The sequence below is a fragment of the Doryrhamphus excisus genome, linkage group LG18 (assembly GCF_037039965.1).
Source record: "Doryrhamphus excisus strain RoL-2023G ecotype Guam linkage group LG18, RoL_Dexc_Guam_v1.1, whole genome shotgun sequence".
Lineage (NCBI taxonomy): Eukaryota > Metazoa > Chordata > Actinopteri > Syngnathiformes > Syngnathidae > Doryrhamphus > Doryrhamphus excisus.
The window spans coordinates 9,667,489-9,692,741 of record NC_136374.1 but is presented as its reverse complement, the minus strand read 5'-3'; the positions used below and the strand labels follow the sequence as shown (position 1 = coordinate 9,692,741).

At 40.8% G+C, this 25,253-nt stretch overlaps 2 protein-coding genes across 4 annotated transcripts in view; one reads left to right on the top strand and one right to left on the bottom strand.

Annotated features, from left to right (window-relative positions):
* Window positions 1-19,270, top strand: part of iffo2b (intermediate filament family orphan 2b) — a 27,225-nt gene extending 7,955 nt beyond the window's left edge. The window contains exons 2-8 of one of the 2 annotated variants that reach the window (XM_058054890.2): window positions 7,737-7,797; window positions 11,058-11,153; window positions 13,349-13,519; window positions 13,669-13,817; window positions 15,661-15,832; window positions 15,925-16,023; window positions 16,826-19,270. In XM_058054890.2, the coding sequence (XP_057910873.2) occupies window positions 7,737-7,797; window positions 11,058-11,153; window positions 13,349-13,519; window positions 13,669-13,817; window positions 15,661-15,832; window positions 15,925-16,023; window positions 16,826-17,059 (982 nt within the window). In that variant the 3' untranslated portion in view covers window positions 17,060-19,270. Of the gene's footprint in view, window positions 1-7,736; window positions 7,798-11,057; window positions 11,154-13,348; window positions 13,520-13,668; window positions 13,818-15,630; window positions 15,833-15,924; window positions 16,024-16,825 lie in introns of both variants that reach the window. The other variant, XM_058054888.2, reaches the window with a different exon arrangement.
* Window positions 18,695-25,253, bottom strand: LOC131106111 (telomeric repeat-binding factor 2-interacting protein 1). 2 transcript variants are annotated; one of them, XM_078798687.1, is made up of 11 exons: window positions 25,140-25,253; window positions 24,687-24,819; window positions 24,263-24,323; window positions 23,757-23,979; window positions 23,312-23,457; window positions 22,561-22,775; window positions 22,308-22,433; window positions 21,099-21,690; window positions 20,939-21,024; window positions 20,012-20,362; window positions 18,695-19,858 (listed from the first exon to the last, which is right to left on the bottom strand). In XM_078798687.1, exons 4-11 carry the CDS (start codon window positions 23,960-23,962, stop codon window positions 19,637-19,639), a joined length of 1,944 nt encoding a protein of 647 aa, XP_078654813.1. In that variant the 5' UTR covers window positions 23,963-23,979; window positions 24,263-24,323; window positions 24,687-24,819; window positions 25,140-25,253; the 3' UTR covers window positions 18,695-19,636. The 2 variants fall into 2 exon arrangements, with proteins under 2 accessions (XP_078654813.1, XP_078654814.1); XM_078798688.1 differs by lacking the exon at window positions 24,263-24,323 and having other exon boundaries at window positions 23,757-23,981; window positions 24,688-24,819.

Below are 25,253 nucleotides of genomic sequence, written 5' to 3'. Positions count from 1 at the left end.
TATACTCTACTATTTTATTGTCACTTAGCTGTGTACGGAGCAGCCAGGACAGTGAAGTGTGCGCCACTCTGTTATGTTGCAATAAGTTCAATTTCCTATTTTATGGTTCTCATCACATTGTATGCCTTTTGGCATGATTGCAATCCTTCCAAAAAAATCTTCAGCTGAAACTACACAGGCATTTGGCAAACTTCCATCAAGATACAAAAGGAGGCAGAGAATATTTATAATGTATGATAACATACTTTTAAAATGTGTGTTTACAAATACCAGCATTATCTTTGACTTGAATAAACAGGCTGAAATGTGAAATTTTCAGTGTTAATCAAAAAAGAAGGACAGTGTGGTTTACGGTTTCCTTTCTCATACTGCTGCTGCTGCTGTTGCTGTACTTGATTATTCATGAATATCGATAGAGCCGTGAGGCGGCAGCTTGGGGATACCCATCATTCATGTCACTTTTTTTTTTTTTTTTTGCCAAAAAAAATACTTTGCATCAATTGTGAGCTGCAAACACAGTACATGTTTGTTCATGAATTCAGCTAAACCCTACCTCTAAGTCCATAATCATTAGAATTAATACTTATTCATGCTCGATACTTGTTCGGTCTGTTCCGACCTATTCAGGTGTGAAAGCTGTTGATCCTTTTTCCTCTGTAAGGTTGCATGTGCTGACGCCGCATGTCTATAATACTATACTAGAAAGCGGTGTTATTCTGCAAGTGATGCTGTTTTGTAAGGCGTGAGCGTAATGGTGTTTGGCAAGTGTATAATGTGAATGCAGGATAGCTTGAGGCTTTCATGCAATTTTGAAACTTGAGCAGATGTTCTTTCCCCCAGAGAACCTCCATGCAGCCAGAGATGAAGTGCGCTAACTTTCTTGTATCTTGACATAGCTGCGGTCACGAGGACCAAACATATCTTGAATGGAGCTGATTCCATGTGAAGTCATCCACAGGTGTGTGTGTGTGTGTGAGTGTGTGTGTTTGTGCATCGGCGTCATGACAAAAGATGTTTGTGTAGTTGGCGGTGTCTCACAGCTCTGTTATGTCTCACGTTATTTGCCCCGGCACACACCCTGTGCTCGGGAGGATTTTTTTTTACCAGACAAGAACATCTTCCTTTCTTTTGCACGGTGCGGCCCTCCCTGAACACGGCCCGGGCACGCAGGCCTTCTTGTTTGTGCTCTTATTTTGAAAGAGTCTCGTAAATCCCTGTCATTAACATGTTGTTAAGAAAGATGGTTCGCTCTAGGGTGTGAAAGTGAGATTTACTGTATGTTGCAGCTGGTTAGCACAGCTGAAGACTACTGTTTGTTTTGGTACACTTACTGTCTAAGAGGTACATTAAGTGTGTATAATAGGATGAGTAGATTTTTTATCATTCTAAAGTTCCAGAAACCTAATTTCCCAGAAATTGATAATTGCGTTTTGTTTAGGGTAAATAAATCATTAGGTGTGTCCCTGTCTCTTGTTCCTATAAAGATGATTCCATTAACAGCTTGAAGGGTGTGTCATTGACTTTGATGTAAACAATAATTACCTGCACACACCTACTGGACGTGTTTTGACACACTGTTAACTGACTTGGTGCTAACTCTTTCTTACTGCATCATCCCTCAGGCCCAAAAAAGGTCTGACTTTAGGAGTTCTGCTCACGCATATCGTGTTAAGGAAAGTGTTGTTGTTGTTTTGTTTCAACACTGAAGAATAATTAGGAAGACTACTGATACTCCTTCTCACTAAGATGTCTCACTAATGTTTCCACATTAGGTTGTAATCTGATGTTAAATTTTCCTCCTCCAAAAGCAAAAAGTTTTGACTTTATCACCCTTGGTTAGTTGGCTAAGAGGATTACACAAAAACGACACAATCCATTTTGAACTCATTCAGTTTCGGTGCTTATCGCCAACATACTGACCATGTGTAACCGTGGCTATCTCGGAACAGTGGCTTGATCTCGATCGTGTCAACACACATCACCACCGAAATAGAGTCGAGATCGCTAGCCAGTCAACTCAGGGCTTCCCCCTGCTGTCCCTCACAAAGCATACAATTATTCAAATATGAACCAACGTTTCGGATGTCTGACTCAATGGTGTGTCCAAATACTGTCCATATTGTGCCTGGTGAAAGCAACCCTTTCCCAGATCTGACCCATTTAAGGTGGCACACGCTGGAGTGAACATAAAGCAGAGTAAAGAGATATGTGCCATGACACTTTACAGACCTTTCTGTGCAATGTTTACATGATTGACTGAGCAAGGAATGAATGTCCATATACTACATTGGTTGCCGGCCAGTGGTCTCCATGGACATCTCCGATAATGGTCTCACAAAATAAGGACCAATGAGATACGAGTGCTTCCACTTTAAGGTCTCTTAATAGAAACCCCCCACTGTGCTGCCAGACACCCCCAGATGTACTCCAATCCAATTCCCACCGCCGCATGTTTAGCACACGTCGCTCTGGGTATGTTATGAATCACAGAGCATCTTGACGTTTAATCGATGACCCACTTTTAGTCATGCGTCCCGCCCTGGTTTACTCCCATGCGCCGTGGAAGCCTGACCTTCCATACAAAGGATGGGGAATGCTATAAAGGAGAGAATGACTGTGATTGGTTGTGGCTGACTTCATGTTTCAGTGCTAAAATGTCTGCCCTGTGTGAGGTCAGATATATTGATCAATGCATGTGTTATCATATAACACTACCCGCCCCCCATGAGGATAATTACTTTGCAGTGGCACCATTGAAATTACTTGGTATACATACTTCCTTTCACAAAATGGAGTCTGCATTTGTTTGAATAAAAAGCCGGAAGCGATGTTGCACGTTCTTGGAAAATGGTTCTTGTCTGGCATGTGGCATAATACCAATATTACAATGGATCACCCTCTCCTACGATACAATATCAATAACACCAGCATCAAATATTGATATTGGCGCTGTGCACTGAAAGCCAAGTATGTCCAGTTGTGCAATTTTTGACGTCTGCGTCAAAACAACCAATGAAACCTGTTTTATTACATCATCATCTGCATCTGTATGTGTTGAATCGTTTTTATCATTTTCTTAAGTAAAAATTGCTGAATTTGCACATTTCCTGATCAAGTCAAGCTGCCACGAGTGTGTCTGCCTACCGTCACACTGCTCACCGAGTTGGATCATGGCGCCTGCCAGTTGGCGTTTGGCAGTTTCTGTTTGTCAGCTTGTCCTAGTAATATAATGTTGCATAAAATTTACTGTACACAATGGGTTTCTACATGCAGTGTAATGTCTTTAATGTAAGTGTGACATCATTATTCTTGCTAATCTGTCAATAAAATACATAGAAATGTCATTCAGCAAACACATGCAAGAGCTGGAACGTGCCTGTCACTAACCAGCGTTTTTTTTTGTTGTTTTTTTTATTTTATTGCAACCAAACTAACTAGCAGAAAGTCCAATGCATTTAAGGTATTTTTATGTTCAGCTGAATGGATAAATGAATTTGACTGCCAAGATGGAGGATCATATACTGAATAAAGCTCACCAGGAGATGATCAGACTTTTGCAACCAAGTATTAGCCCAGCGCTAACCACTGCTTAATACCACCATTGCTGTTTCTTGAACATGAAAGCCATTTTTTTTTGTTGCTAATCTTAATTTGAGTAAGGCAATAGTGGAATTTTTGTTTTTGGGGGGAGCTAAAACCAATCTCTGCCCATTTCACAAACAACTATGCTTTGTAAACAATACACTGTTCCATGCTGAATTCAACAATTACATTCATACAATTACATTTTTTTTTTTTACAGTTTGTTGATAACCATTAGCATGTAAGAGTCGGCTGCTGAATTCAAACAACCAAAAGAAGAAGCAGAAGGCAGATTTCCCCTGTACATAACTTAATTTTTGACTATTTCATTCAAAGAAACTTACTATATTACCATGCTGGACGCCAAATGAACAGGACAGGATCTCTCTAAGTAAAAACTGAGACAACTGTGCCGTTTCCACAAAAAACTCTGAAAACCACTCTCCAAAAACCTAATCTCTCTCCGGGAAACCGCCTTTAAAGGTTTAACTGACATGTATCAAATGGAACTAAAAGAGAAAGTCTGATAAGGTCTTTATTATTACAATTTTCAATGTGTTGCACCTACTTTATGGAAGGTTTTAACACATAAATTGTCCGACAAAAACAGCATTCCTACAATAACCAATATCTCTGGAGACATGAATACCAAAGCCCCCTCCAGTGAGAAGTTTTTCCACATTCAAACATTGCCAGATTTACTATAGTATTACTGTACATACTGTCAGTAAAGTATATTTTAGGGTTGTTTGAATAGAAAAAGATGAGTTTTTCTAGTGAGCGTCTTTAAAGTTTGCACTTTAAACAGGGAGTTGTCAGTCTTAAAGAATAATTCCCAGCCACACCTATGAGCACACAATAGTTGGCAAGCCTCAGGATGTTAGATAACTGTTCATTATTTGACCACTAAGGATACATTAATTGGAGATCCTCTCCAAGATGTGAACATCAGTCGAGTTTTATGGTTAAAATCATTATTGCGGTAAAAGCAGACCGTTAAAAAAAAAAGCAACACGCCTAAAAACATCTTGTTGGGTTGTGCACGCTGTGTGAAGAAATTGTGTTTCCTCGGGTGGGAAAACCAAACGTTACTCCCAGACATACCACACGTGCACACATTTCTGGGGGGGGGGGGGGGGGGGGGTTAGCAGCTGGAATGTTGCTGTTGGCCACATCTCAAACTTGTCTTTTTCTTTCGTGGAACACATTTTTTAAATACCTTGTAAAAAATGTACCTTGCAACAACTCTAACATTCATGCTTAATACTGTTCAGTGTGGTTAATCGTGCAATTTTAAATGTACTGTAGCTATTGTATATTTAAAAAGTTAAATTAATTACTACATTTGACAGCTGATTTCTTCATCTCTCACTGGAAATATGTTTTATGAATATTACTGCTACCCCAATAAAGCGTATCTTTAGATTAAAATAAATATTTGTGAACAAATACAATCCAGTTTTGTGTCCCGCTAGTCGCTATGTTTTATTTTTGTAATAGATTTGAGTTTTCCTTGTGCAGATAAACACTTAAATTGATTTGTGGCTTTTATTTCTGTGGTTTTAGCACACAGTTGTTGATTTACTATAGAGGCACATTGCAGACAGAGAGTAACCTGCGGTGGCTCCAAGCATCCTGTTAGTGTTTGTCCTTGTAAGGAGACTCCAGATGGATGGTTCTTTCCACACATAGAAGCACTAATGAGGCGGGGAGGCTTCAGATTGTTGCAGGTCACTTTGCTTATTTAACTAGAAATTTGGATGAAGTAGCTGCTTGGCTGTCTTAGTGCATGATTGATAGATAGATATTAAATAGTGGTACTGGCACAGGTTGGCTTCTCTTATGTCAGCCTCTTGCTTGCCTTGATGACCTTTTTGTGGAATTAGAAGAAAAAGATGTTGGAACACACCCATGATGCCATTGGGTTTGTATTCCTGTGATGCTGTCATGACCTCCGCAGACCTTCGTCCCGGGATAGTCAGACAGTTGAAGAGGGGTGGGGTATTATCTGTAAAGCAGCACTGCCAGCAGTTTTAGTATCAAGGCTTCAGTTGGCCAAAGGAATACTTCTCTTTAATTAGACACAGCACATTCCCAATGGGAACAAGGGTGTGTTTTGTTTAGAGAGTGAATTTCAACTGATGCTACTTGTGAGGCCAAAGTGATTTCCTGGTGTGTTGTTGTTGTCTCTCCATGGTAAAACGACAGGACTGTGCCAGAAAGTCATGGTGGTCTTCACACATCAGCTCTGCCTGATTGTCAACATGCAGTGTTGTTTCTTTTAAATGGGAAGCCACTGAAGCTGCAAGCCCCTTTCACACAGCATGTGAATGATGCTTTGCTGTCCTATATATGGTAAGTTGAATTGACATGGAAATCATTCACTAATTCATTTTCTACCGCTTATCCTCACGAGGGTCGCGGGGGTGCTGGAGCCTATCCCAGCTGTCTTTGGGCGAGAGGCGGGCTACACCCTGGACTGGTCGCCAGCCAATCACAGGGCACATATAGACAAACAACCATTCACACTCACATTCATACCTATGGACAATTTGGAGTCGCCAATTAACCTAGCATGTTTTTGGAATGTGGGAGGAAACCGGAGTACCCGGAAAAAACCCAAGCATTCATGGGGATGGGGATTCATGCAAACTCCACACAGAGATGACATGGAAATCAACCCAGCAATTTTCCAACTTCAGAGGTATCAGCAGAAGACCCTTTCACACAGCATGTAAATAAAACCTATAAAAGGTATCGATAAACAATGTGGCAGTTGACCTGGCAATTTTCCAACTTTGGAGGTGTTATCAGAAGCTCCTGTCACACAGGCATCAACACAAACTGTGGTAGATAAAGTCAACCCGGCATTTTTTTCAACTTTGAAAGTATTGTCAGATGCCTCACAGCCTGTAAAAAACTGTACAAAAGCCACAGTGGGAGACAAAGTTGACCCGGCAATTTTCCATCTCCTGAGGTAGTCTTGGAAGCCCCTTTCACCAGCACGTAAAAAATCTTTTGAACATTTTTTTTCCTTGACAATCCCATGTCTAAATGGTGCAGGCACGTAATGGAGAGAACAAAGTCAACCAGACAATGATCTCAAGTTGGAGGTACTGTATTATAAGAAGCCCTTTCACACAGCACATCAACATCAGCCTTTTATCCGTGTTGTTGTGCTGTATAAAAGGCATTCAAGGTGGGAAGAAGGTCGACCTTGAAATTCTCCCATGCTGCATGACAAAGTCGACAATTTTCACAAGTAGTAGAGGGAGTAATATCCCATTTGCTGAGCTCTGTGTGAAAGGCACAGGCGGATAATGCTGCATATGGTAATATTCTGTGACAACCTAGTGGCTAAGACATGCTACAGAACCAGTTTATTAGCACACAATCATTTCGAAATTGAATCACTACTGTGTATTAAATACTTCCCTTTTATGGTCGATGCCATGGTCACACGTGACCTACTGTCTCTCTAATAGCTCAATGAAGTCTTTGTCCATTCTCAACCTCTTGAGTCTGCATGTGTGACTCAGCGTAGTGGCTCATATCACACACTGTGTAACACAATACAGCAGTCCATAGCCTAAAGTGATAAGTCGGCAGCAGGGTATGGCCGCCGCAGCTGCACAGATGATGAGTGATAGGAGGTGTCAATGTGTGCTGCCAATTTTAGCTTGTAGCCACCATGAAGTCTGGAACTTTATTTTTAGCTGGGGTATATAAGCAGCAGGGCCACTGGTCCTGATAGTCAGTCGGTGTCTCTGACATACATAACAAAGAATATACTCGTCGTTTTACTATGACATTTTTTTATAATTGTCTTGTCTAATTATAGCTTCCCACAGTTGCATTAGAGTACCATTAATGAAGCGATTTCTTGTAAGCCACTTAGCTAACCATGTGGACTGCATGAAAGTTGAGCTAACATAAAAGGAATTGGGTGTGTAAGAGCTCAAATGTCCATGTGTAGACACGCACAAGTTGAAAAAAAGATGTATTGCATCTTCTTCACTGAGGCAGGAGCAGGTGTGTGGACCCACCCAGCCTGCCACAGCCATTGTGTGCATAGTGACAACCAGAAAAAAAGCACTTGTTCATGTCTTGTGGCCCCCAAGGGACTCACCTTTGTGTTGCGTGTTGTGTTGCAGATGGCAGGAGGAGCTGTCCAAACGCGAGCAGCTGGAGTCTGCAGTGGAATCCCTGCACCAGGTAAGGAAAACAAGCATTCAGTCCACAAACAAATCAATACAAATGTTGCCAAAACCAATATGAAAAAAATGTTTAATAATAGCAGTTGTTATTTGAAACATTATGCACTGCAACCATTGTAGACTGCGATGCAAGTCAAAAAGCCAAAAGCAATATCAACCTGTATCTCAAAACACTACACCGCTGAGTGTACACTCTAGCCCACAGTACCCTGTTTTGTTTCTGCAGCTCTGACATTATTTTAGTGTGGGGGCAATGCTTCCATTATGATGCAACAAGAACATTTAAATCTGTGTCATTTTTGGTTGTGCATGATGTTTGCTAGCAGGCTTTTTCCTGACGGTAGGATTAGACCAGGGGTGTCCAAAGTTTTTCCACTGAGGGCCACATTCTGAAAAATAAAAGGATGCAGGAATATACTAAAAATATGTATGTATTTCAAGAAAAATAGCATTTCAGCTTTGTGATGTAGGTGAAAAAGGGTATTATTATTAGGAACGTCTTTCTTGCTGTTTTTTTTTTTATTTTATTTTCAAATCATCTTACATTTTCCCTCGATATTAAGAAGAATAAGTCATATTCTAATGAGATAAAAAGTTGCAATTTAATCGGAATAAACTCTACATATTATGAGGAAATATCTAAAATGATTTTAACATTTTTTACGTAGCAAATACAGTAGCTTAGATATTAAAAAAGTTTAAAAAGTTGGAATATTACGAAAAACAAACAGAAGAAATGTTATTACGTTAATAAAGTCATAATGTTATTTTGACTTATTCTCAGAAAATTACAGAATTTACAGAAACTATTTCAACTTCCCTTGTGTAAATGTTCTCGTAATTTTGACTTTATTCTTTTAACTTTTTATGCAACATAATTGTGAACTCCCCTCGGCCATCTCTGTGTGGAGTTTGCATGTTCTCCCCGTGCACGCGTGGGTTTTCTCCGGGTACTCCGGTTTCCTCCCACATTCCAAAAACATGCTAGGTTAATTGGCCACTCCAAATTGTCCATAGGTATGAATGTGAGTGTGAATGGTTGTTTGTCTATATGTGCCCTGTGATTGGCTGGCGACCAGTCCAGGGTGTACCCCGCCTCTCGCCCGAAGACAGCTGGGATAGGCTCCAGCAACCCCCGCGACCCTCGTGAGGAAAAAGCAGTAGAAAATGAATGAATGAATGAATAATTGTGAACTCTTTTCGTTGTTTTGTTTATGTTTCATATTAGCTATAACGCCTTTAAAGCTATGACGTCTTTAACTAAAAGACGTTATTTGTCTTAATAATATTACTTCATCATTCTCGAAAAATGACGCTATATTCCCGGTAGATTAATATTTGAATATTTTGACTTCTTGTGAAATTTATTTACTTTTTTTAAATGTCTTTTTAAATGTCTTGTTAAATTATGATTAAAAAAACAGCTGTGGACACCCCTGGATTAGACTGACACGATTTTTTATTTACTGACACGCATTTTCATTTATTTATTTATTTGTATTTTTTATTATTTGTTTGGGTATCTTAGTTAGCAGGCTAGGAATGACGTAGGGATTATATGGACTGGACTATAGCATTCGAATTCTGAAGTAGGGGTTTGTATTTTAGCGGGTTACTTCCTGGTTTGTGGAGAATGACGTAAAAGTTTAAAGGATAAGAAAACCAGGACTATAACTCAACGTTATCTTTGGCCATTTGTAACTTGGTGAAGATGCTATAACAGAATTACAAAACCATCTGCAAGCGTCTGCGCATGAACAAAATAGAATCCTAATCAGTTTAAAGTGACACAACTCGAGCCAAACAGTGGCAGCTCAGTGTGCATCCTGACCTCTTTCTGCGTTTGCTCACATCGATTGGTGGCACTCTGCACATTTGCATTGGAGGTCAGCAAAAAAGCACCACGTAGAGGTGGAGAAGTTAGAGCCCCCGGAGGCTTTCACCTTTCAGCAAACACAAAGATGTTTCTTTATGGGAGAGATGCAAGCTGTTTGGAAAAGGACTGTACATTCAATAGCAATCAGTTGAGTGCAAACTTCAAGGCCAAACTATCCTATTTGGATCTGCACCAGATTGAACGTTCATGGGTAAACACTCACCTGCTACACATGCCTGAATTCAGGTCATTTCTGCATTATTCATTAAAAAAATCATGAAAATTATAGCATTAAAGGTGTTCAACAAAACAATAAGATTAGGTCAAATAAAAGTGTTGAGTAGTGTGAGTAGTGTTGAGTAAAGTGTTTTAATAATCCAAAATAATCCAAATAAAACTGACCTGTGTTCTAAATATCTATTACACAACTCCAATCAATCTAGTACAATCTAGTTTCTTAACAATAAAAAAATACTCAAGCTGCCATTTTACTCAAAATTCACTCGACATTGCCATTGAAACACAAGCCAACACTTCCTGTTCACTCCCCGAGCTTTCGCTGGCCAGGGTGAGTCGGCAGTGCTGCCCTGTTAATAACAAGAAAACGTCAACAGCAGTTAAATACAGTAGATCTAGTAGAGCTATTTGTGTTTTTAGTCCAATCGAATAGTCCAATAGGCCTATGAAATGACATTTGGATGAAGTATGTTTAAGAAAACACACATCACAACCTGGGGTACTATTATTACAGTACTGGCAGGGAAACAGGAGCTCAGAACATTTCCCATACATTAAAATACAGCGAAACCTTGGTTAGCAGGGTTAATCCATCCCTGTAAGTCTGACCGAAATCATATTTCCCTTAAGCTGAATTGTGAATATGTGGGAATCAGCTGTAATGTCTTACTTATTTCATCATACCTGTTTCTAATGATTTCTTCCTTGTCCCACGTCAGTTGAAGCTATTTGTGCATCATTCTGGTGACTTGCTAACAATGAAATGAAAATACCGCGTTTAAGGGACTTGGGGGTAGAGAAGATGAAAATGAAGATAGCATGGTTTCTCTTGGATAAAAGGGGCAGATGTGCCTGAGAGGGTTGAGGGAATGTATGGCAATAATCATTACACTAATCAATCAGTGCATCTCGACTTTGAGCCCAGTATGGTTCAAGCAACAAATACAAAAACTGGAACGGCAATTTCAATGATCCCGCTCATCCATCACAAACTCAATACTTGAAGATTGTAACATTTATTGTGACCAATTAATGGACTTAGGAAGTCAAACCTCTGACGGCTTGCAGATTTTGATGCATGGTTAAACCACTGGAAAAAGCGAACCACAACTGTGTCCTTACTTGAGTTGTGTTTTTTGTTTCAGCGGGCCAGAGAGTCGTCCGAGATTCAGGATGAACTGAACGACAAGGTGGAGAGACTGAAGGCGGAACTGGTGGTCTTCAAGAGCCTGATGAGTGATGTGAGTACTCATTCTGGACTGAATATTGTCGTTCATTCAGGTCATTGGACTGCATCGATTGGGACTGCATTACACAGGTTGTCTCAGAAGACGTTTTCCCTCTCTCATCTGAGCATACTTAATCTGTTCATTCTCAAAGACTACATAGGACAGCTCTAATCTAGTCTTTGAGCATGAAAATAACGAAGCCTGCTAAATGACTGGCGAAACGCCTTCCAAGACAGCCTGAACCATCAAGTCGTGACAGATTGTATGCCCTGGGAGTCATACTGGACTAAATTTATTGTTCCTGCGCAGCGCTAATCTCGGAAACCCCTTCCGTCCTTTCAGTTGGATAGAAGAATACAGAGGCAGAGTCCTCTTGAGATGTGTTCCCATTATAGTTACTCAAAGCATTTCCTGTCTGAAGCAGTGCTGTATTGTTCCTTGCCAGTTCTGGTTCCGAGTGATATACAGCAGTGATGGACTGCAGTGAACCAATCCCAACTAGCATTAACTCGCTCAGGGATAAATACACTTGCTTTTGTTGTTTATGCTGCTTAAACGACAAGACATTTGTTCCTTATTTTAATGTGTGAAAATGTTTTCTCTGTTTTACTTCATCCCACATGTGCAAATCCAGAGACGGGTAAGTGGTATAGAAGACATGGATCTGAATAAGAAGTGATGATTTTGATGTGTTGTATGTCAAAATTCTTAGATGTGTTGGTCCGCTTCCCAAAAGTCATTTGTGGTCTGGGCTGTGTTGATTGAACTAACCCAATCTAAAACAAATCTATTCCTAACCAAAATATAAGAAGCCTTTTCATATTTATGTGCTTTTCATCAGAATTTTTTATCCAAAATAGGGTGTCAGAAAGTGAACCAATTAATGCATTATTTAGCCACGGTTCGGTTTGGTTAAATCCTGATCAGGATGACATCTCCATGGCGGGGGTATGTAAGCGGAATGGGACCTACTAGCAAGACATGAATCTTGCTGCTTAAATAAACAAAGTGTACTTCATCTGTAAAAAAAAAAATGGCACAAACGGCATAAATTCCACACAAGGATGTTTTTCCCCCCATATTATAGTAATAGATGGGGGGTGTTGGTTTCTACTCTCAACATGGAAGTGACAGTTTTCTATCGACCAATCAGCGGATAGCAGAGTGTCTGGTTCCACTCTATACAAACTGCATTGTACAGCTGCAACTCCCAATGAAAATTATGCTCAGTGCTAAAAAAGTTGACAGAATGACACAGTTGAAAGCTGAAAAATGTTGACCGTGCTGAACTAAACCATACTAATCAGTGGAAAGTTTTTTTTATAATCACTATACCCAAAGTATGCAACAAAACTTAAGACTTAAAGGGCTACATTCATTCATGCATTCATATTAATTTTCTACCGCTTATCCTCACAAGGGTCGCAGCGGTGCTGGAGCCTATCCCAGCTGTTTTCAGGCGAGAGGCGGGCTACACCCTGGACTGGTCACCAGCCAATCACAGGGCACATATAGACAAACAACCATTCACACTCACATTCATACCTATGGACAATTTGGAGTCGCCAATTAACCTAGCATGTTTTTGGAATGTGGGAGGAAAACCCACGCATGCACGGGGAAAAAATGCAAACTTCACACAGAGATTGCAGAGGGTGGAATTGAACTCGGGTCTCCTAGCTGTGTGGCCTGTGCGTTAACCACTCGCCCGCCATGCAAATGGGCTACGTAACTATTTAAAATTCAGATTTAGGAATCTTATCATAACGCGATATCATTGTATACAGTATTACTATCATGATGCAGTTGTTGTGATAATGGACATATTGGGCAAAAAACACTATGATAAATCCTGATATCTGTCTATATAAAGAAGGAAAAACATCCTGAATTTTAGAGGTATCCTTACCTAAAACGGGCAAAAAAAAGGGTAGCGGATCCTTGTGTATTGTAAAACGATAATGTTGTGATATTTTGTACTACGCTTAAATATACGTAATTATAACTTTATAGTTAAAGTAGCAATATGCTTATTTAACCCACAAGTGCTGCCCCCTGTTGGTTTGGAGTGTTCTAGGTCTGAAGTCATAGACTCTTGCTAGCTGTTTGATTTTTAGATAATTTAGTTGCAGAAGATTTAATATGTACTAACTTTAAACGAAGTTGGTGTTGCATTGAATTACATTCAGTTTACCCTTTCCGTGTAGCAAATGTCTGACCTGGACACCAAGATTCAGGAGAAAGCCAGGCGCGTGGACATGGACATCTGCAGACGCATTGATATCACGGCCAAACTGTGCGACGTGGCACAGCAACGCAACTCTGAGGACATGTCCAAGATGTTCAACGCCAGCCCGGTCAGGTCACTACCAGAGAGGGTGGGTATCCTTCCTGGTTTCTCTGCCGCTTACTCTCTGCAAATAGAAATCATGCCTCCCAGAAGGCAACTAGCATTAGTATAGTTTGCACCAAGACATCTTTTGAAGGATATTTTGAAATCATAATTTGGGTGTGTATATTCTCTCAGGGGGCTGTGGCATGCTGCAAGAGGAAAGAACGAAAAGTGGCGTCAGATGAAGACATCACAGAGATGGACGCAGAGCCTAGCCCTTCAGAGGAGGATGTCCCGGAGACACTCAACATCACGGACGAGATGAAGCGCATGCTAAACCAGCTGTAAGTTTTGCACATCACAACCAACATCACGGACGAGATGAAGCGCATGCTAAACCAGCTGTAAGTTTTGCACATCACAACCATGCTATTTTGCAGTCACCCTGCACCAGGATGGGAGGATGTTTGTTATAGTCCTTCACCTCCCTCTAGTGTTTGTATTGGAGTATTGCAGCTTAACGTTCAACCAGAAACTAGCTAGGAAATAATTACTACATTGACAGACGTTCTTGAACTTGAGTGAATTTAATGACCAAAATATCAAAGCTACAGTAGAATATATTTATTAAATTGATTTCTGTACTTAGTTGTTGTCTTGTAATATGGTAAAATTGCAACTTTTACAAGGAATGATGTAAAATTCTTACCAATATGCCTTCTGACTGTCCTGCAATTCTGCTTCTGTCTTCAAGCTTTTATCTTGCTTTGTGTCAGCATATTAATTGTTAGCAAGTTAGCATTTCATTCATTCATAATCTAGTATTATGTTCAAAGTTTCTGATAGCAGGGCATGATGGGTAGTCCTTATGGGTCTGCCTTGTTCTTATTGTATCACAGTTGCTATTTTGTTATAATTGTCAGCATAAATGTTAGCATTTTATCCAGTTTGAGTAGCCTTTTTGAAATCGGATGTGATGTATAATGTGTACGGGCTTCTGTACTAAGGTTGCCATCTTGGACTTTCGCACGTGCCCAGTGTGGGTCCATTGCTAGCATACTTGCTGTTAGCATTTTTAACATCTTGCCCCTTGGCAAATAGGGCTGCAAAGTAGCATTTTTTAGCAATTCCATTGAATTGTGCTAAAATATACCAATTGTCACACAATTCAGGCTAGAGGTTAGCAAAAGGTAGCATTTTCATGGAAATATTTTGTAGTTGTAATTGCAATCGAAACCACATTGGAAATTGGAAGTGAACTGTTCCGGTTATTCATGTATTTATTTGTATTGTGTTCTTATTTTTCTTTTATTATCCCGCCTGTCTTACTTTGTTTATTATGACTAAAAGGAGACCGTTATGCTTTATGCTATTTTCGGCCCTTTTTATTGAGCAGTGGACTCTATATAGAGTAGCTACACACAATAACCAGCACAGAAAGCTTTCTAGATCTTCCAGAATCTACACCTATACCAGCTGTATTTATTTTGATTCCATGCTTCCTGGAATCCACTCACCGCCCACCTCCAGGCACGCCCCCTTCGGTGTGGTTGGTCACATTGCTCTGAATAGGAGTTGATAATAAACTGCGATTTATCTTTTTAAAATGTCCACTTTTAACATACAGCCATATGTGTTGGAACCCAAATCCGATCCGAAAGTAGACTGACAGTCCCAAGTTTCTCAAGAAAAGAGGTTAGTCGTAGACGTCTCAGTGGTTAATAGCATTTTCTACAGCATTGGTAGTATATAATGTGGTCATTACACGTTTTTTGCAGGACTACCTACCAGTGTTTAAAAAACGCGGGTAGAGATACTGTTTGTGGTGGCATATGTTAGCACTTGCTCTTCTATGACCAAGTAATGTTGGAAAGGCGCTGGGCCGAGTTTTTCGGAAAAGTGTAAAAACCATAATAGGTCTCCTTTAATAATTAAAGTATCTACTGTATCTAGCTACCATTGATGGCAGTTGCACACTAAATATAGAAGGTTATCACTGTCTCTTCTTGCATTGGTAGAGCTTTTACTAATGCTGAACACTTCTCTTCTTGTGGGTGTGCTTCATTCTTCTTTGCATGCAACCTTTGCTTAACCTTGTGGCTGCATTACTAGTTTTCTTTCTTTCCTCTTCTCTTCCTGTCTCCGTGTCTCACGCAGACACTGTTCAGATAACTCCTCTGTTGCCAGGCGTGAGACCTTCGAGCTAGACGACGACTGTGACAGTCTAACGTGGGAGGAGAACGAGGAGACACTGCTGCTCTGGGAAGACTTTACTAACTACAATGTGCCGTGTAGCTTCACAGCACCGCCTTGCACCAACGCATTCCCGGCTGACGGTGTCAGTGAAAGCACTGAACCGGTGAGAGCAAACTGTATTTGAAACCCTGACCAAATACATTTTGGAGGATGATTGATAACCCTAACCTTAGCCTTTGTGCTGTTTTCTCCAAGGATTCCCATGACAGAAGTCTGGGCAGCCTCATTGATGAGACGGAGTCGCTCTTTAAGAACAGAGAGAAGGAATACCAAGAAACCATTGGACAGATTGAGGTAGTTCTTCAGTCTGCATCACACTATACAGTAAACAGTTAATCGGTGATTTGTTCAATGTGTGTTGGATCAAAATGGAGTGCACTACTTGGATGTGACCCACAGAGAAGCTGATGATTCAAATAGATCGCTGCAGTCCGGCTACATCCTCTAGTTTTTTGGGGTACAATTATTACAATACTTGCAGGGAAACAGGAGCTCAGAACATTTCCCATACATTAAAATACAGCGAAACCTTGGTTAGCATCCTTAATCCATTCCTGAAAGTCTGACCGAAATCATATTTCCCTTAAAAATAGGCCTATGAAATGACATTTGGATGAAGTATGTTTAAGAAAACACACATCACAACGTAGGGTATCATTATTACAGTACTGGCAGGGAAACAGGAGCTCAGAACATTTCCCATACATTAAAATACAGCAAAACCTTGGTTAGCATCCTTAATCCATTCGTGAAAGTCTGACCGAAATCATATTTCCCTTAAAAATAGGCCTATGAAAAGACATTTGGATGAAGTATGTTTAGGAAAACACACATCACAACCTTTACAGACGTTATCCAAAACATTTGTATGTGGATATTTCAATATTGATCTCCTCTATAAGGATAAGAACTGTCCTTTGAGAAATGTTACTCGCAGCTGGTATAAATCAGCAAATATTACAATTTGCTGAGAATAACCAACGAACTCCACCTGTCTAATTGATCTAATCAATTGCCTAGCTAATGTGAACGCAAAGGCCACCATTAAATTTAAATGGCTCCCCTATCCTTGACTAGTGTATTTTCTTTCTGGCAGATGGAGTTGGCCACGGCCAAGAGTGACATGAACAGACACCTGCACGAATACATGGAGATGTGCAGCATGAAAAGAGGCCTGGACGTGCAGATGGAGACGTGCCGGCGCATGATTAAAGGAGGCAGGAGCTCGCCATCGTTCAGCTCGGTGGCCAGCAGCGACTCAGGAAATACCGATGAGATCCAGGACGAGATTTCAGACAAGGACGCAGACGGCGAAGTCCCTGTTAGTTGATGACTGCTTTGTTTGAAAATTACATTGGTCTTTGCTCACAAAATCGGTGCTTTTTTAGACAAGAGTTGGTGGTTGTGGTGGAGGTTCATTAAAAAGAAAGCGTTGCTCTTTTCCTCTCTGCTTCCTCACTAGATATTTTAAGAGCTAAATGTCATTTGACGTGAAAACGATGTATTCTACTCGATGTTCTGTATAAAAGGCATGATCAAGAAATGAGGGCCTCCTCATTTTGTGTAGTATCAGAGCTGTAACAGAGGCAGGATTGCTGTGAACGGCACTGATATCATCTCATTATCTGACTGCAGGTGTTGTGTGAAAGCGCGCAGTTAGGGAAATTGCTTCTGCATAAGTGCCGAAACTTTTGTTAGGATGTTGACGGAGACATTTGTCCTGGACAGTTGTGTAAAAGTAGCATCTGTGTAGAGCAGTGGTGTCCAAGCCTTTTTCCGCAGAGGGCCAAATACTGCAGAATCAAAATATACAATAAAAATATATTTTACGTTAGCAAAAATGGTTTAAAGTTATTACATACTATATTTTAAGACAAAGAAACAGCCTGCATGTCAGCTTTATTATTACCTTTCTTTCTTTATTATGCATCTTTGCGCTTTTACCCCCTTATTTTTGCTGTTGCAATTGTACATTTAGAAAGTGTCGGGTGCTTGGGAGACAAACCCCTGGTCATTACATTTTGGAGAGGGTTTGAATATTTCACTGTTTGGGTCCACTTGCATTGGGTCCAAATGGTGTCGTGACCCATAGAGATAGGCGATGTACTGATTGCAACAAATAATTTGGGTCGTTGGTTTGCTTTGTATATATAAAGAGGGGATTTTTGGACATTGAAGGATCAAGACAAATGTTGCTAGGTTGGTTTCCAAGGAAATGCTGCATCCATGCCAGAGCAGCAAAGAGGAAAAGAGCACACAACCGTTGTTTTTTTTTTTTAAAGCGTCAGTGCACTACTGAAGTTCTATGCAAAGTAGCCGACCTTGTGCATATAGACTAGCTTGTCTTTGTTGTTGTGTTCTCCTTAAACCAATAGCTAGCCTTTTAACCAAAGCAGGTGTTTTTTCTAGAGCATGTATAATTTGCATTTTTCCCCATTGATGAGAATTCGCCTTATTCCAGATCATTTTCCTCGCACTCTTTGTGCAGCACACTGATACATGAAGAAAACACTACACATTCAACAAATCCAGAATACGATCAAAGCCAAACAAAGCAAAAACCAAAGGACATATTTTGAGGTCCCCAATCCAAATTGCCTTCGTGCTCTGCAGGTTTTTTTTTTTTTTTATGCATCATATCATAATATTCCCTGGCTTCATGTATTCATTGAGGGCTGCAAACATGCAATTGCATACTCCAGAGGCCTTTTTGTTAATAGAGACGTCACTGTTTTGTTTTTCAGTGCTAATGCTGCTAGTTTAGCGTCAAAACTGGGGGCAGAGATGTGTCTTCTAATGTATGTATGGAATACTTATTAAGCAGAATGATCATTTTAGCATGTATGGGCAAGAAAGGCTTTTTTTATTGATGGGTGTTGATATTAATCATAGATCTGCAACAAAAAAAGTATTTTTTTTTAATTTTGTGTAATCTTGTCATGGATAATTACTGTGGGTTGTGAGTGAGTGAGTGAGTACCACTCGCAGTTCGTATACATCATATACATATTGTATATGTCAACGTATGCATGTACAAGTACATGGTATACATTTTCTTTTGATGCTAAATTAAAACCAGCCTGCTTGGTACAGTTTTTATACAATTTGTTGTTTTTCCACATAAAAGCTGTGCTATTTTAAATATTGAAATGCAGGGATATATACTATATGTGGTGACTAAACCGCTTCTGCAAGGGTGTGTGAATGTTTCATACTAAAACTTTTTTTATACTAAAGAATTTTTTAAATGATTGCAGCAAATGAGGATTGTTGCGGTGCAGTATATCTGCGCACGTTGCTTGTTCTTAAATACCTCGATGCTGAGGTTAAAAAAAAAACCCAACAACATTGCCTTTGTGTGGGCTCAGCTTTGTTCTTTTGAGATAACAGGTTCCATCCATTTTTTTTTCATTTTCTGCTTTTATTTTGGCTTATTTGTTTCTGTCAAATGTATTGACATATTCATGTGGGTTTGGGGCAAAAATAATGAATGTACTCAATGTCGGGGTAAACTGAAATATTAAACAGTGGATTAAAAACATCCTTTTTCTCAGTCTTATTGTGTGAATAATGAGCGTTAAAAAGGCTGCAACATTTTATCTCCTCCCTTAAACACACATAATGGGACTGTTAAAAGCAGGATCATGTACAAAAAAAGCATGCAACCCCAAGAGGGCATATTTACAGTAGCTGAGGATTGCTATGACATATTGTGGTTTTTAGTCCTTTTGTCTTTTTATTTGGCATCTCTCATGGTTAAAATTGCTCAACAGTTTGAAATGATTTACTAGTTAACGTTAAAACACATTCTGTGGTAAAAAATAGTACATTATGTCCCAATTAAAAAGCACCTACCTGTAAAAAGGGGCAAGAACAGCTAACAAACCTGCGGCGTGTCCACACATTCTCACTGATCTAACTCAAGAAACACCGCCCGTTTGGCCAAGCTGGCCTTGCCATGCTTCTTCTCCAGCTTCCGGCGGGCGGCAGGGTCCGCAGAGAGTAGGAGGCTGTCATCACGGCGATCCCAAAACGGTCCACAGAAGGATGAGGGGTCCAAAAGCAGATGGGAGGCCGCACTGAAGTCGCCGCTGGTCTTCAGTAAGGCTTTAGTGACAGACACCAAGTCCTAGGAAGAGAAGGAGAGGTCTTTTCCAGCACATTTACAAGTAGATAAAGAATAACAGTCACCGCATTTATTTAAGAGGACAACAGCCTTGGCATTTATTTGAGTGTCTATGAGCACTTGAGCTATAATTCAAGCAGTGGAGGATAAACACACCTGGTTTGTATTCTTCATCAGCTCTCTGATTCGCTGTTTGTCCTCCTCTAACTGGGCCTGACTCAAGGACTGCACCTCTCCCTCCATCAAGTCGGTCCAAGCCTCGTCCTTTTCCTGAGACTCATCTTCAAAGTTACAAGGGTGATCTTTGGAGGCCACATGAACAGCGGCCTCAGCATGGCTCAGCTCCATAGCAGACTGGGCCTCTTGCGTGTTCCCCTGAGCACTGGGTCCTTGCTCGGAGGGATCTGGATCGGGCTGGGTGGTTAAGGTGTCTGCAACTGTCCTCACAGAAGCGATGGTCGGTAACGAAGACGTTTCACTGGGCGTGTGGAAAAGCTCCTCTCCAGACTGAGAGACGGAAAAAGTACATGTAATTAGTTTTTTTTGGAACTGATGAGAGCAGGTCACATTGAAGGCACATTACTCCATTTATTCATTCATTTTCTACCGCTTTTTCCTCACGAGGGTCGCGGGGGTGCTGGAGCCTATCCCAGCTGTCTTTGGGCGAGAGGCAGGGTACACCCTGGACTGGTCGCCAGCCAATCACAGGACACATATAGACAAACAACCATTCACACTCACATTCATACCTATGGACAATTTGGAGTCGCCAATTAACCTAGCATGTTTTTGGAATGTGGGAGGAAACCGGAGTACCTGGAGATAACCCACGCATGCACGGGGAGAACATGCAAACTCAACACAGAGATGGCCGAGAGTGGAAATCGAACCCTGGTCCTCCTAGCTAACTACTCGACCGCCTTACTCCATTTAAATATGTTTTATTATCAACTTCAACATTTACTCAGAAGTAATAGCCGATAGGCCTAAGAAGTCAGTAATTGTAAACTGTTTATTTCAACAAACGGAATGTACAACTTGGCTTGGAGTGAACTTATTTGTGTCATGAAAGTGTCCGTCTACCTCGTTGTCACTGGACTCAAACTCCCTTGCCGCCATTGCAAGAGTCCCCAGGACCTTCTTTTTCTGCCTCCCTGGCTCGGATTCACCTGTAAACAAAGAACTTCAATGGGAGTACTTAAATCTTTTGGTTTGGATGTTTTTATGGCCTAGTGTGCCTTACACTCCATAGAGACATGTGATGGTCCTGCAGCAGTAAGCTGTTCTTCCTCCTCTTCTTGACTCTCTGGTGCCGCTTCTTCTGCACAATGTCCCTTTGCTCTCTTAGAAGGAGGCTCCTCCACTGTGTCTTTCTGAGGAGTGGATGTGGCAGACCTGGTCCTCCGAGGTGTCTGAGGAGAGGACGGCTCTGACCTGACAGCAGCTGATGATGCTGCTGACGGTCGGCGCTTTTTGTTGTACAGTTCATCCTCCAGCTCCAACCTTTTGCTGAACCTGGGTGATTTGCGCAGAGGCTGGACCACCTGTTCGTCTTCTTCGTCTGTTTCTGTCCGATTGGCTGTAGAGTGGGTGGAGCTTTGAGGCTCCAACTGGTCTGGTTCTCTGTCGTTTGGAACTTTTTCAGTTTGCGGGGATGCCTGTGACTCATCTGTTTCAGTCACAATGATCATCTCGGTGTGCAAGGTGTCACTTTTTTTGTCTTCTGCTGTATCGGCTTGCTCGTTTTCGTCTGCTGGTGGGTTCAAGATCTCCTCCTCTTGTTGCGGAGCTTCTTCGGCATCTTGTGGTCCATTTTCAACAGTTATGTCTTCAATCTGTGGATGCGCCAGTCCTGTCTATTAAATCAACTAACCAAAAAACACTTATAATGACAAATAATGAAACCTTGTGAAGACACGCTGACGCTATGACCGGTGTTTCCCATACATTCATTCATTTGTTGCGGCTCACCAATTAACATTTGAACCACCAGAGATACACTTGGCCTATATGTAAAAATATTTTGTGATATTAGCATTTGCTCACTAACACATACTGGTCTTTGTAGCTTGTTGTGACAAGTCGGCATCATAACTCTCCTTCTCAACACCTAGTCACATAAACGCATGTATTTTGAAAAACGCACATTTCACCCATTCCGGTGTTCAGAAAATGCCCATCCACACAAGTGGACTTTTTAAAGTATCTCTCCCATAAAAGCACATTCACAGGCTGTCATGGTCATGAGAAGCCTGAAAAAGCTACCACAGTTGACTTGGTATCATATTATTATGCATCTGTTCATCAATATATTGAAAGATTACATGCACAATGACGTGCAGCTCAGGAAACATGTTTTTTTTTAATTGCACATACTTGTTATAACACAAAAGTGTGTCTGTCACCCGTATTCAATGACTTCAAGTTCATTTGTTAGATAATGTTTACATACCTGTGTTAGATCCTCAGACGAGAGATTCTGTGGAGGGTGTTCTGGCTCCATCTGTGTTTGAGGTAGAAGGGGGTCATCATCTACTTCACAAGGACGATTTTCAGTCACTTCTGCTTTATCATCGTCCTACAACCAGGAACGTGCGAAACAGTCATGTATTACATCACTACTTGCTGTTATCATGCTGTACACACCCTAGTGGTGATGTAGGAGAATGAGGAGTGTAGGAGTATGTTTCTTCCAGGTAAATCACCTTGACGTCTTCTCCAGGTGCTTCCACCTCCTCGGTTTCTGACTGCTTCTTAGCCAGGTGACGTTGATAATGGTCTTTCATTGACTGCCAAGGGTGACTGGTCACGTGTTCCTTTTCCATCTGCTGCCAAAGGCGGTTCCCTTTAACTTCCGACTTTCGCTGGCTGACGTAGCTCAGAATGGCGGCGTCTTCGTCGGAGGTGTACAACTGCCTGCCTGATGAGAATAAAACCAAAACCCTCAACTCATAGAATTGTAGTTCCATCAGCTAGAAACGATACACCACAGCACAATCGCAGCAATGCCATGCAAATATGCCTACTAGGGCAGAGGAGGGGCAAGACATCATAGAATACTGACTGCTCACTTCAAGGCAATGACATATAATAATTAACACATCATTGCTTTACTCATTCCCCTTGATCTTTTTTTTTTTTTGATTTGACAAATTTAAGTTACAGTGATCGAATGAATTACTACAGCTTCTGCTTGGACATTAATATAGCGGCTCTTACAAACATTGTGAGCAAGTGACAATGGGAGTAGGATTGCTAGGATTATAGCATACTTAAAGCTAATGTGCGCTTCCAACCCTGCCTTCCATATTATGTGCAATATAATTTCCATAGCTCACATAAACATATAGTTGCCCTTCTCCGCAAGATAGCCTTTCTCCAAACAGGAGGTATCATCACATTTTAATCTCACAAGACATCATTGGTTTTATAAGGAATTAAGGAATTGTGTCATACCTCTTGGAGTTGCAGGAGACTTCCTGGCTTTACTGGATATTGAAGCAGAGCGTCGTGGGACATTTGCAGGATTTAGTCTGTAGTCCTCGATGTTCAGCTGCTCAGCTTTCTTCACACAATCATGGATGTACTGGATGGACACATACCTAAGAGGGAAAAAATAAACCTCAATATCCATTATTACCCTTTGTACAAAAGGGAAAAACGCATGGCTCAATGCCACATTTTTATCCCTAGTTATTTAGTTATTTCAAAGGTTCACATCCATTAACATGTCTTCATACTACATGCTAAACAGCTTGCAAGTGATTTTTTTAAAAAGTACAGTATTATGTATTTCATTCTCCTTAACGTGTATTAAAAGTCAATTTAAAACAAGAATTTAGATACAGTTTAATTCTGCAATGCCAAAAAAGTAATGTAATGATTCCATTATTACACTTACCAGTGAGCCGTATTCTCACTAAAGGCGCCTTTTTCCTCAGGGTCAATCAGCAAAATGCATCCCGGACTCTGGACATTGGACGTCTTTCCTCCCCCAGCTTTGATGAGAGGCTGCAGATCCCTTTTGATGGGTCCTGGTCGCAGATAGAAATTCATGGGTTCGCCCCCCACAGTTATGAAGAGAACGGGTGAAACGTTGGACGCCATCCTTCAAGAAACGACACCTGGAAGAGATGTAGTGAGACGAGTGTAGGGTTTAAGACATTTACGCGCAGGGAAAGCGTTATTTTATTTTGTTTGTCAAAATTTAACAAGATAATAGTCATATTATACTGTATATATAACATTGTGCGTGCGTGGGTTTTCTCCGGGTACTCCCACATTCCAAAAACATACTAAGTTAATTGGCGACTCCAAATTGTCCATAGGTATGAATGTGAGAGTGAATGGTTGTTTGTCTATATGTGCCCTGTGATTGGCTGGCGACCAGTCCAGGGTGTACCCCACCTCTCGCCCGAAGACAGCTGGGATAGGCTCCGGCACCCCCCGCGACCCTCGTGTGGATAAGCTGTAGAAAATAAATGAATCGATATTTACGTTCAAGCACTTCAAAGCTTGATTTCAAGCATTTAAACTAATTTGTCACACAGCTATTTGTTGTTTACTGTTTCCTTTCAAGCGTTTCCAAGTTTGGCATGAAGAATTTTGACGACTATTTAACAGCTTCACAAATTGAAATAAGTCATCTTCATAACTACAAAAGAAGAGCATGACGTCTTCTACGCTAACTTTGCTAACATTAGCTACATCTCGTTGGTACGTTCAAAAGACCGTGTAATAGCAGTGTTGTGATATCCACTGTCAACCGAGTGATCTGAAATGTTAAATGTTAAACTGAAATGTTAAACACTGCTGAAGTTAGAGTGTTTACCTTTTTTCCCGCTGGACAACCAAACCCGCACACACCTCCCGGTTTACGTCCGGGTATGGTTCTTCTTCGTGTATTGTAGTGTAGTAGCCAAACTAGGTTAAAGTTTCATTGCTGCCCCCTCGTGTCTGTCACCCTGAAATTACACTAATGCGTTATACTAAAATCTGATACTGTGAGAATATGTATACAGTGTACAGTATACTAAAGGACAATTAATGTCAATAAATGACAATAAATGACCATTTACATTGTGTTGGAGTCTTTGAAGGCCTTGGGAAGACCATGGGAAGGAATATGGCCGGCGTGTTTATTCCATCACCTTCATGCAACCTTGCCTCCTTCACAAGCCTGACAGCAACATTATTGCTATTGGCCTCTTTTGTCTCCCAAGCAGCTACAACAACAAGACCACCCCCAAAAAAGATGTGAGAAATGGCTGAAGTGTTGACTTACAAACAGCAGACGTATTCTATCCACATTATAAACGTTTGACATGCACTTATTTGCTTCCCTCCATCATCAGAGAGGACCACACTGCAATAAGTGTTTGGTTTGGCTCTGAAGCAT

Bases quoted from the DNA above. Each gene is read 5' to 3' on its own strand.
- LOC131106111 (XM_078798687.1), bottom strand. From the start codon at position 23,962: ATGGCGTCCAACGTTTCACCCGTTCTCTTCATAACTGTGGGGGGCGAA. The intron at 22,434-22,560 runs GTGATTTACCTG...TCCTGGTTGTAG, and splicing joins CACCTGGAGAAGACGTCAAG to GACGATGATAAAGCAGAAGT. The intron at 20,363-20,938 runs GTAGACGGACAC...TCCGTCTCTCAG, and splicing joins TTGAGTCCAGTGACAACGAG to TCTGGAGAGGAGCTTTTCCA.